This window comes from Jaculus jaculus, chromosome 14 (assembly GCF_020740685.1).
Source record: "Jaculus jaculus isolate mJacJac1 chromosome 14, mJacJac1.mat.Y.cur, whole genome shotgun sequence".
NCBI lineage: Eukaryota > Metazoa > Chordata > Mammalia > Rodentia > Dipodidae > Jaculus > Jaculus jaculus.
Window position 1 is genome coordinate 32,212,512 of NC_059115.1, and position 13,227 is coordinate 32,225,738.

The 13,227-nt window shown below is 41.5% G+C and overlaps 1 protein-coding gene across 1 annotated transcript in view; it reads right to left on the reverse strand.

Moving 5' to 3' along the window:
- Fancd2 (FA complementation group D2) overlaps window positions 1-13,227 on the reverse strand; it is a 174,658-nt gene that overhangs the window by 141,405 nt on the left and 20,026 nt on the right. Inside the window, exons 6-8 of the mRNA XM_045133802.1 lie at window positions 12,055-12,115; window positions 8,831-8,883; window positions 3,842-3,920 (exon numbers count right to left, since the gene is read on the reverse strand). Coding sequence (XP_044989737.1) covers window positions 3,842-3,920; window positions 8,831-8,883; window positions 12,055-12,115 — 193 coding nt within the window. The remainder of the gene's footprint in view (window positions 1-3,841; window positions 3,921-8,830; window positions 8,884-12,054; window positions 12,116-13,227) is intronic.

Here is a 13,227-nt window from a genome sequence, read left to right on the forward strand (position 1 = left end):
CACTCATAAAATACAGACCTTAAGTTACTCTGTATACAATATGACTACAAAAACAAACCAACAAAGGCTGGGGATGGAGATGCACACCTTTAAATCCAACAGTTGATAGGAGGATCATTGTGAGCTTGAAGCCAGCTTGGCTTCATCAACTGAGTTTCAAGTCAGCCTGGACTAGCGTGAGATCCTTTCTCAAAAAAAAGGTGGTGGGCTGGAGAGATGGCTTAGCGGCTAAGCGCTTGCCTGTGAAGCCTAAGGACCCCGGTTCGAGGCTCGGTTCCCCAGGTCCCACGTTAGCCAGATGCACAAGGGGGCACACGCATCTGAAGTTCGTTTGCAGAGGCTGGAGGCCCTGGTGCGCCCATTCTCTCTCTCTCCCTCTATCTGTCTTTCTCTCTGTGTCTGTCACTCTCAAATAAATTAAAAAAAAAAAAAAGGTGGTGCACGCCTTTAAACCCAGCACTCTGGAGGAAGAGGTAGGAAGGATCGCCATGAGTTCAAGGCCACCCTGAGACTACATAGTGAATTCCAGGTCAGGCTGGGCTAGAGTGAGACCCTACCTCAAAAAAAAAAAACTAAAAAAAAAAAAAACTAACAAAAATCAGGTTCAAGACCCAAATTAAGGAATAAATGAGCCAGGCATGGTGGCACATGCCTTTAATCACAGCATTCGGGAGGCAGAGGTACGAGGATCACTGTGAGTTCGAGGCTGCCCTGAGACTACATAGTGAATTCCAGATCAGCCTGGGCCAGAGTGAAGCCCTACCTCCATCAAACAAAAACAAAAAGGATAAGTGACCCTTCAAAATTAACACAAGACAATAGAAAAAATATATAGGATGAGTGGTAATCATCTAACACTCCCCTACATATGTTATTTCAATTAATCTCACAACTTTGAGTGCATATGAAAATTTCCATCTTCAAAATGTAAGGATATGAGTTATCCAAGCACGCATAGTTACATAGCAGACCCCAAATTCCAGCACGATGTGATTCCTTAAGTAATGTTTTCCCTAATATTTATCTTGGAATGTCTGCTAAAATTTATAAAAATGACTTTAGAAATATCTGAAAAGAAGCTGGGCATGGTGACACATGCTTATAAACCAAGCACTTGGGAGGCAGAGGAAGGAGAATCACAAGTTTTAGGTCATCCAAATCTATGAAGCAAGTTTCCAGCTAATCAGATCTTAATACTGAGACTCTCTGTTTCAAAATAACAAAATCAAAGCAAATCAAACAAAACACAAACAAAAACACCTGAAAAGGGCTGGAGAGATGGCTTAGCAGTTAAGGTGCTTGCCTGCAAAGTCAGAGGACCCAGGTTCAATTCCCCAGGACCCATGTAAAGCCCAATGCACAAGGTGGTACATGCATCTGGAATTCGTTTGCAGTGGCTAGAGACCCTGGCATGCCCATTCTCTCCTCTCTCTGTTTCTTTCTTTCTCTCTCAAGTAAGGAAATAAATAAAATATGTTTTTTCTTTTTTAATATATTTATTTTTTTTATTTATTTCACAGAGAAAGAGGGAGAGAAAGAGAGAGAATGGGCACATTAGGACCTTCAGCCACTGCAAACAAACTCCAGACACGTGTGCCCCAGTATGCATCTGGCTAACATGGGTCCTGGGGAATCAAACCTGGGTCCTCTGGCTTTAGAGGCAAATGCCTTAACAGCCCTAAAATATTTTTTAAAAAAGGAAAGAGGGAGAAATGGCTCAGCAGTTAAGGCACTTGCTTAAAAAGCTAACCTGGGTTCAATTCCCCAGTACTCACGTAAAGCAGATGCATAAAGTGGTGCATGCATCTAGAGTTTGTTTCCATCATCTGGAGACCCTGGCACACCAATTCTCTGTTTCTCATCTATCTATGTTTGCAAATAAATAAATAATATTTTAGATGGGCATGGTGACACATGCATTTAATCTCAGCACTCAGGAGGCATAGGTAGGAGGATCACAGTGAGTTTGAGGCCAACCTGAGACTACACAGTGAATTCTAAGTCAGCCTGGGCCAAAGTGAGACCCTACCTCAATAAACAAAAATAAATAAATAAACCACCTGAAAAGAAATATGATGTTAAACACTGGCTCAAAATAGACTTAACTTTATCACCAAACTTTATTTATATTAACAAATTATGTACTTGCAAAAACTTCCTTTAATTTTCCTCATCATGAAATCAAAACATTTGTAATGAAGGAAGATTGTTTAGGGTCTTACCCCTTTTCAGAAATAAAAAGCATTTTGTTGTTTAAAATGATGCCATCTTTAGGGACTAGAGAGATGGCTCAGCAGTTGAGGTGCTTGTCTGCAAAGCCTGACAACCTGGGTTCCATTCCCCAGTCCCCATGTGAATCCAGATGCACAAAGTGGTGTGTTTGTGTCTGAACTTTGTCTGCAACGGCCAGAGGCCCTGGCATGCCATTCTGCCTGTCTCTCTCTGTGTCTCTGCTTGCAAATAGATAGATAAATATATAGATAGATAAACAAATAGATAAACAGATAGATAGATAGATAGATTCCCGCTTTAATATAATCTGCTTGTATACAATATCGAATCTCTTTTTTATTATCACTATTTTTTAAATTATATATTTATTTAACTACTTATTTGAGAATGAATGGACATGCCAGGGCCTCCTGCTGCTGCAAACTCCAGATGCATGCACTACTTTGGGCATCTGGCTTTATGCGGGTACTGGGGAACTAAACCTGGGCCTTCAGGCTTTGCAAGCAAGGGCCTTTAACCACTGAGCAATCTCTTCAGCCCATTCTCTGAATTTTGAAAAACTAATAAATATCTCCCCAAATGTTTAACTTGCATAAGAAAAGATACCTAATTTTTGTAATTGTATAAGCTTCTCTCTTTCTCTCTCTCTTTGACATAGGTCTTGCTCTGGCCCAGACTAAGCTGGAATTCACTATGTAGTCTCAGAGTGACCTCAAAACTCACTGTGATCCTCCTACCTCTGCTTCCTGAGTGCTGGGATTAAAAGTGTGCAACACTGCCAGGCGTGGTGGTGCATGCCTTAATCCCAGCACTCGGGAGGCAGAGGTAGGAGGGTCACCCTGAGTTCAAGGCCACCCTGAGACTACATAGTGAATTCTAGGAGAGCCTGAGCTAGAGTGAAATCCTACCTCAAAAAAAAAAAAAAAAAGGGTGCAACACCACTCCTGGCTTCCTTTATTTTCAATAAGAGTGTCTCAACTTGCATAATGAAAACTAGCTTAACTCTATAAATGGATAAACTTCTTTTATCTTAATTAAGGGAGGGTTTTACCATGTGGCCCAGGCTGGTTTTAAACTTTAGATCTTCCCACCTCAGCTTTCCAAGTATTGGGATTACATAAATGCACTACCACAGCCAGCTTAAGCTTCACTTTGGAAGAAATTTAAAGGGTCAAATGACTGTCAAATTATGAAAACTGGAAAAAGCTAATGGGACAATGGAAATATGTGAGGATTTTATTTAGAAAGGAGAAAAACGCTTCAAGTTTCAAATATTTGGTCAAGTATGACAAACTTTTCTTATATAGCCCAAGATAGAGTCAAATTACTGTAATACTCCTGCTTCTGCCTCTACCTCTTGGGTACTGAAATTCAGGTATGTACCACATCAAGTTCAAATCTTATGTTTTGTTTTTCAAGATAAAGTCTCACTGTAACCCAGGCTGACCTGGAGTTCACTACAGAGTTTTAGGCTAGCCTCAAACTCACAGTGATCCTCCTACCTGTCTCCAAAATGCTGGTACTAAAAGCATGTGCCACCATGTCCAGCTAACTTAAATCTTTTAAAACCCAAGTGATTTAATAACCCCCACCCACCCACCCAACTTACCTTGGTATCCACAATTCTATCAAGCCATTTTAGCTGATTGATAATGAGTCGAGACATGTCAATTCCATCATTGTTTGTGCTGAAATGTCAGAATGAAAAGGAACTTAGTATTCTCTCTCCAGCCCCCATCCATCCAACTCCTGTTCTTTTTATTGGTGGGAGAAGTGCTAGAGATAGAATCAAGGGACTTACACAAGCTAAACAGGTCCTCTAATACAGAGATATGCCTCTAATTCCTTAGCCTTTCTGACTATATAACAGCTAGAATTTTGGCCAGTTAACATTGCTGTATACTTACTACATATGGGGTACAATGGGAGAAATACAGTTGATAACAAAAACAAAAAACAAAAAACAAAAAAAAAAAGGGCTGGAAAGATGGCTTAGCAGTTAAGGCACTTGCCTGCAAAGCCAAAAGACCCAGGATAGATTCCCCAAGGCCCACGTAAGCCAGACAAATGCACAAGGTGGCACATGCATCTGGAGTTCAAGTGCAGCCCTGGCATGCCATTTCTCTCCCTCCCTCCTCCCTTCTCAGTCTCAAATAAATAAATACAAATAAAATGTTTAAAGATAAAAACAGTAGTCATATGCTTAGATATGTTGAAAAAGATGACTAGAAAATGATCTAAACCATTAACAGTGGATACAGCCAGGGAGGTTTCAGAAAGAAGGGATGACATGACTGAATAAGAAGCTCTTAAAAGTAATATGACTTTAGGGCTGGAGAGATGGCTTAGCGGTTAAGCGCTCACCTATGAAGCCTAAGGACCCCGGTTTGAGGCTCGATTCCCCAGGTCCCACGTTAGCCAGATGCACAAGGGAGTGCATGCATCTGGAGTTCGTTTGCAGTGGCTGGAGGCCCTGGCGCGCCCATTCTCTCTCTCTCTCTCTCTCTCTCTCTGCCTCTTTCTCTGTCTGTCACTTTCAAATAAATTTTTTAAAAAAATTTTAAAAAAAGTAATATGGGGCTGGAGAGATGGTTTAGCGGTTAAGCGCTTGCCTGTGAAGCCTAAGGACCCCGGTTCGAGGCTCGGTTCCCCAGGTCCCACGTTAGCCAGATGCACAAGGGGGCGCACGCGTCTGGAGTTTGTTTGCAGAGGCTGGAAGCCCTGGCACGCCCATTCTCTCTCTCTCCCTCTATCTGTCTTTCTCTCTGTGTCTGTCGCTCTCAAATAAATAAATAAAAAATTTAAAAAAAAAGTAATATGACTTTGCTTGGGCTGCTGTAAACCTCCTCTCTGTCAACCAGCTGACAGAAAGCTGAAAAAAAGCTATACTGTATGCAGCCCAGTGAGAAAGAGAAGTCATCAACAGTGGTAAACAGTAGTGGACACTGCAAACCTTAAGAATGGACAGCCAGGCCAAATGTGACAACTGATGCAATACTGACATGTCTATTATGAGGGAAACCAACAGCTAATTGGACTGCAGGCCCATTCCAAAGGAGGGATTACGTGATTGACACTTAAAACTTAGTCAAAAGCCTATGGCAGGCTGAGCATGGTGGCGCACGCCTTTAATCCCAGTACTCAGGAGGCAGAGGTAGGAGGATCACCATAAGTTTGAGGCCACCCTGAAAATAGAGTGAATTCCAGGTCAGCCTGGTCTAGAGTGAGATCCTACTTTGAGAAACCAAAAAAAAAAAAAAAAAAAAAAAGAAAAGAAAAGAAAAGCCTATGGCTGGGGAGGTCATAAGCCCTAGGGAAGTAATGCTTCCTGTTGCTTGGCTAAATACATATATTATGCCCACCAAACTGCCATGTAAGTGCTTTTCTTAATGTTTATACCCATGTGTTAACGCTACTCTCACTGTTACAGAAGCTTCTCTTTTCCAATGGCAGTGACCACTGTGATCACTCAAAAGGCGTCATGCTGAGAAGTGCTCAGGGTGCACTGCAGAAGAGGTGGCGAAAAGAATGTGAGAGCCAAAGGAAGGGTAGGACTGCTTACAATGCACGCTTCCAGACACAAAATGGTCTGGATATCCATGAGCTCACAGTACCTGGCACTACCTACACAAGACTCTCATAACAGGAAGAAAAGATGATTACATCAAAATAGAGACTAATTGACAAGGGGAAGGGATATGATTGGTGGAGAGTGGATTTGTGATGGGAAAAACGGGGATGTGAGGGGAATTTATCATTGATTGAGTGAGACCCCAAAAAATTAAAAACTAAAAATAGCTACAATTTTGCCATGCCAGAGGGACCACTATTAACATACAAGTTTGTTTGTGTGGGTGTCTTTAAAAAAAAAATACTGAGCAATGTATTGTGGTATGCACATGCAATCCCAGTGTTCAGGAGGCTGAGAGAGAACTGACAGTTCAAAGCCAGCCTAGGTGATATTTGGAGACCCTGCAACAATGTACAAAGCAAAAACAAAACAAATACTATAATGAACTATAAATACTGATTTGTAACATGATCCTTCTGTCTCCCAAGTGTTACAATTACAGATGTATATCACCATGCCTTGATAATGAATTTTGGGCTTATTTTTTTACTTTCAATCAATGTACAGTATTAAATAGTCCTCAACATATATAAATTTTACATAGTATCTCAAGTTATTTGTAGTTTTTTTTAAGTGTGTTATAATTATCTTCACATTGATGAAACAAAAAACTGACCAAGAGCAGCTAATTGCAACAATATACCTCCTCTAGCAAGGACCCACCTCCCAAGTTGCCACCAGCAGAGGACCAAATACCCAAAACACATGAGTTTATGGGGGCAACTTCTGATTCAAACCACAAAGTAGTAGTATCTTTTTTAAATTTTGAGGCAAAGTCTCACTATGTAGCCCAGGCTGGTTTCAAACTCAGCAATCCTATTACCTCAACCTCCTAAGGATTACAGGCATGAGCCACCATGATCAGCTGAACAGCACTATCTTTGTTCTCATTCAATCTTTGTTTTCTTTTCTTTTAAAAATATTTTTGTTAATATTTTATATTTATTTATTTGAAAGAGACAGTGAGCCGGGAAGTGGTGGCACATTCCTTTAATCCTAGCACTCAGGGGGCAGAGGTAGGAGGATTTCCATGTGTCTGAGGCCACCCTGAGACTACATAGTGAATTTCAGGTTACTCTGGGCTAGAATGAAATCCTACCTCAAATTTAAAAAGAAAGGGTGGGGGTGGGTGCTGGAGTAATGGCTCAGTGGTTAAGGCACTTGCCTTTAAAGCCTAACAACCTGGGTTCAATTTCCCAGGACCCATGTAAAGACACATGCACAAAGAGGCACATGCATCTGGAGTTTCATTTGTAGCAGGTGGAGGCCCTGCAGTATCCATTCTCTCTGTCTCTCCTCTCTCCATCTCTTTGCTTTCAAATAAATAAATTTTAAAAAGAGACAGAGAGGCAGATAGAGAGAAGGGTCATACCAGAGCCTCTAGTTGCTGCAAATGAACTCCAGATGCATGTACCACCTTGGGAATCTGGCTTTCTGTGGGTCCTGAGAATTCAAATCTACGTCCTTTGGCTTTGCAGACAAGCACCTTAACTGCTAAGCCATCTCTCCAGTCCCTCTTATATTTTTTTAATTTTTAAAATTTTTTGTTTGTTTGTATGGATAGTGGTATGCCAGGATACCAGGGCCTTACCACGGAAACAAACACCAGATACTGTGCTACCTTTTGCATCCAATTTTCATGGATGGCTTGTTAACTGAATCCCAGCCAGCAGGCTCTGCAAGGAAACGCTCTTACCATTGAGCAGTCTTCCCAGCACTTATGGGTTCATTTTAATTCAATTAGCATCTTAGGATAAATTAGAAGACACAGCAATCAAAATGAAGAATTTTGAAAAATCTCAGGCTGGGGACATGGCTCAGCAGTTAAAGGCACCTGCTTGCAGAGCCTTCCAGCCTAGGTAGCAAGTCACCCACATAAAACATGACAAGTATTTCTTTGCAGTAACAAGAGATTCTGCCGTGAAAAACACATATGCTATCAAATAAACGTTTTAAAATAGTTTGAAAAATATAGAGTTTTTCTTTTTTTTCTAAATGCTAGAGATCAAATTATGGACTTTGTACATGTAAAACATACTCTACTACTAAATTGTATTACCAGCCCACATATTGAATCTTTTTCAGTTTCATGTGTACATGTGTGGTGTGCATGTATATGTAGGAAGAGGTCAGTTGGATGTCAGATGCCTTATTCTATCACTATTTATCTACCTTGAGACAAGGTCTCTCCTTAATCTAAAGTTCACTGACTCAGCTAGACTACCTTTTCAGTGATCCCAGAGTGGGGGAAGATTGATTTACCCACTGAGTCATTTCGCTAGATTATTGTGTTGTGTGCACACACACACATGCATGCACATGTAAGTGTGTGTCTGTATGATGTGTCTGTGTGTTTTCATGTTTTAAGTGCTTCCATCTGCTTTGAGGCAAGGTCTCTCATTGTTAAATGCTGCGTTTTCACCAGACTAGCTGGACCCAGAGCTTGCAGCAGATTCTCTTGTCTCTGCTTCCCTTTTTCCCCATACCAGTGGCTAGAATTATCGATGTTTGCTACAGTTTTCTGGCCTTTTTACTTGAGTGGTAGGGTTTTGAACTTGGGACACTCATGCCCACATGGCATGTGCTTTATCTATTGAACCATCTCCCCAGCCTCTTGATTGTTTGGAACAGGGTATCATGTAGCCTAGGCTAGCCTCCAATTCACTACATGGCTGATTTTTAACTTTTGGATCTCTTGCCTCCACCATCCAAATGCTGAGATTACAAGCATAATACATCAAGCCAAGCCCCCATAGGTTGAAACAATCAACCTGTTGATGGTCAAAATGAACAAATTGATTTATATCTACATTAGCAATATATAAGGGAACCTGTTCAAACTGTTCATTCCAACCAACAAAGACCTGTCATGATAAATATAACACTGTAATTTTTCAAAATAAGCTTACCAGAAAGATACTTAACAACATCAGTGTGCTTTGAGCATTTCAAAATAACTCCACTTACTTTTCAAAAAGAAATTGTGGTAACTTTTCAAATAACACTGTGATAATGGCAGGCTGAAAAATAAGACAAAGAGTTATGAGATGGTCTCAAGATATACAATACAAATGTCTATTTATTCCCAGGTCAAAATGGTGAGTAGCAGAAGGCATCATGGTGCTGAGAAGAAGTGACAAAGGAGTGTTCAGCATTGAAATATCCCTATCGCACCTTCCAAGGCTCAGGGTCCATTGCAGAAGACACTACGGAAAGAATGTAAGAACCAAAGGAAGAGTAAGACTCCTTACAACATGCTCCTCCAGACACAAAAAGGCCTGGATATCCACAACCTCACAGTGCCTGACACTACCTACACAAGACCATCATAATAAGAGGAAAAGATCATGATATCAAAATAAAAGAGAGATTGATGGGGGGTGGTGTATGATGGAGAGTGGAGTTTCAAAGGGGAAAATGGGGGGAGGGAAAAATGGGGGAAGGGAGGGAATTACCCTGGGATAGTTTACAATTATGGAAGTTGTCAATAAAAAAAAAATTAAATAAAAAAAGGGTAAGCAGGTATGCTATTACAATATCAAGGTTGGTAACTAGATTGTACAGAAGAATACCATTAGCGGCTAGACAGATGGTGTAGTGGTTAAGGTGCTTGCTGGCAAAGCAAAAGGACCCAGGTCCAATTCCCTAGTGCCCACGTAAAGCAGATGCAGAAGGTGGCACATACATCTGGAATTCATTTGCAATGGCTAGAGGGCCTGGCAACACAGTCTTTCTCTCAAATAAATAAATAAGACAGGCATGGTGGTGCATGCCTTTAATCCCAGGCACTCTGGAGACAGAGGTAAGATGATCGCCATGAGTTCAAGGCCACCCTGAGACTACATAGTGAATTCCAGGTCATCCTGGGCTAGAGAGAGACCCTACCTTGAAAAATAAACAAAAAATAAATAAATAAAATATTTTTAGGACTGGAGAGATGTATTGGAAATTAATGTGCTTGCTTGTGAAGCCTAACGACCCATGTACTATTCTCCAGGTGCCACGTAACCCAGATGCACAAGGTTGCACATGTATCTGGAGTTTGTTTACAGTGGTTAGAGGCCCTGGCACACCCATTTTCTCAATCTCTCTCTCTCTCTCTCTCTCTCTCTCTCTCTCTCTCTCTCTCTCTCTAACACTTTCTCTCCCTCTCACTGTTTCCAATTAAGAAACTTAAAAAAATTTTTTAAATGCTTAAAAAAAATTCTTTTAAAAGGCATTACAGAGCTGGGCATTGTGGCACATGCCTTTGATCCCAGCACTTGGAAGGCTCAGGTAGGAGGATTACTGTGAGTTTAAGGCCACCCTGAGACTACATAGTGAATTCCAGGTCAGCCTGGGCTAGAGTGAAACCCTACCTTAAAAAAAAAAAAAACCTTACAATGCTGAGGGATTCAATAAACTGAGGTTAATGTGAGATGATACATTACACAAAGGAAAAATGTGAAAGAAGGCATAAGACTTCCTGAAAACCTTTACACCACCAGGATGTTTCACATTAAGCAACCACTGGCACTAACACTGAGGCATCAGGTCTTGCCTGAAGAGCAGAGGACAACAAAATATGAGGATAAAATTCTACATGAACCACATCTGCACATGTGAAAGAGGATATTCCGAAAAGAAAAGAGAATAGGCAAAGAAGTAATCATGTGGTTGAAATCTGTGGATGTACCTGTCCTCAAAGTAATTTATGAAGCTATACTGTAAACACATTTAAGAATTATCTGAATAGCAAGCATCTTTTAATTTCAAGGGTGTCAAACCTGTGGACCATGGGCTGCATGAGAACAAAGGTAACTATTAATGCAGCTCAACACAAATCACAAACTTACTTAAAACAATTTGAGACTTAAAAAAATTTTTTTTGGGGGGGGGAAGGGTTTCAAGGTATGGTCTCACTCTAGCCTAGACTGACGTGGTATGCCTTCACTATGTAATCTCAGGCTGGCCTCAAACTCAGAGCAATTCCTTCCTTCCCTTCTTTCTAAGAATGTGCATGTAAGGGTCTCTAGCCATTGCAAAGGAAGTCCAGACACATGTGCCACCAAATACATCTGGCTTACGTGGGTCCTGGGGAATCGAACCTAGGTCTTTAGGCTTCACACATAAGTGCCTTAATTGCTAAGCCATCTCTCCAGGTCCAATTTGAGATTTCTAAAACACATTTTTATGTATTGGAGAGGGAGGAAGGAAAAGGAGGAGGATCACTGTGAGTTCAAAGCTAGCCAGAGACTACATAGTGAATGCCAGGTCAGCCTGGACTACAGTGAAACCCTACCTCAAAAAAACAAAAGCAAGCCAGGTGTGGTGGTGCACGCCTTTAATCCCAGCACTCAGGAGGCAGAGATAGGAGGATCACCGTGAGTTCATGGCTACCCTGAGACTGTATAGTGAATTCCAGGTCAGCCTGGGCCAGAGTCAGACCCTACAAGGAAAAACCAAAAGGAAAAAGAAAATTTTAAAAAGGGGCACTGGAGAGATGGCTTAGCAATTAAAGCACTTGTCTGCAAAGCCTAAAGACCCAATTCAATTCCCCGGGACCCAGGTAAGCACAAGGTAGCACAGGTGTCTGGAATTCATTTGTAGTGGCAGGAGACCCTGGCACGCCCATTCTCTCTATCTGCCCTTCTCTCGCTCTTCTCCAATAAGTAAATAATTAAATAAATAAATACATACATAAGTAAAGTGGGGCTGGAGAGAGAGCTCAACGGTTAAGGCGCTTGCCTGCAAAGCCTAAGGACCTGAGTTTGATTTTCCAGTACCCATGTAAAGCCAGCTGCACAAAGTGACACATGCATCTGTATATTCTTTTTTTAAAAAGAAGAAGGAAAGCCGGGTGTGGTGGTGCATGCCTTTAACCCCAGCACTCAGGAGGCAGAGGTAGAAGGATCACCATGAGTTCAAGGCCACCCTGAGACTACAGAGTTAATTCCATGTCAGCTTGGACCAGAGTGAGACCCTACCTCGAAAAACCAAAAAAAAAAAAAAAGAATAAGAAGCTGAGGGAATGAATGGGACTGTTGGATGACCCAGGCTAGTAACAACTCAAAGACACAGATATTGCTTACCAGACTAACCTCAGCCAAACTGCCATGGTAAAGCTGTTGCATATCCAAACTATCTAATTAGCCCTACTCAACAATGGGCTCTAGTCACATAACATGTTCACAAAAATGTGGAAATCTCACCTGTAATATGTCAATCCCCAAGAGTAGTTTGATGAGGCTCTTAGAGTATGATATACTTGTGCTTTAAAAAAAAAAAAAAATTATTTCAATTACCTTGTTTAAATGGGTTTTTTAAACTTTTATTTGTTGGGGCTGAAGAGATAGCTTAGCGGTTAAGGCGCATGCCTGTAAAGCCTACAGACCCAGGTTCAATTCTCCAGTTCCCACGTAAGCCAGATGCACAGGGTGGTGCATGCGTCTGGAGTTTGTTTGCAGTGGCTAGAAGCCCTGGCGTATCTATTTGCTCTCTCTCTCTCACTCTCCCCCTGTCTCTAATAAATAAATAAATAAATAAATAAAAATAGATCTTTAAACCTTCGTTTATTTATTTGAGAGAGAGAGCAGAGAAAGACGGGGGGGGGGGCACATCAGGGCCTCCAGACACTGCAAATAAACTCCAGATGCCTGTGCCACCTTGTGCATCTGGCTTGCGTGGGTACTAGAGAATCACGCCTCAAACTAGGGTCCTTAGGCTTCGCAGGCAAGCACTTAACTGCTAAGCCATCTCTCCAGCCCTGAACCTGGGTCCTTTGGCTTTGCAAGCAAGTGCCTTAACTGCTAAGCCATTTCTCCAGCCCTGGTTTATCATTTTTCCTTCGATTACATGGTAAGAGCCTATTGTTGAAGACTTCACACTTGGGCTACAGGTCACTGAAAAATCAAGCTGGAGCTGAACTAGAAACCTCCTCCCTGTTGACTAGCTGTCAAAAAGCTGGAAAGTAAAAAAAGTAAAAAAATAAAAATAAAAAAAAGCTGGAAAGTGCTATGGTGCATGTAGCCCTTTGGGAGAGAGAAGTCATCAATGGTGTTATAATCCTGCAAGACCTAAGACTGGCCAGTTAGGCCAAATGTAAAAACTGGTGCAATAGTGACATGTCTGTTATGGGAGAAACCAACCACTCTAGTTGGACTGGAGGCCTGCCTTTAATCTCAGTACTTTGGAGGCAGAGGTAGGTGTATTGCTGTGAGTTTGAGGCCACCCTGAGACTATATAGTGAATGCCAGGTCATCCTGGACTAGAAAATGAGATCCTACCTTTAAAAAAATTACACACACACACACATACGGAGAGAGAAAGAGAGAGAGAGAGACAGAAAACCTATGGCTGAGGCTAATGCCTGCTACTGTCTGGCT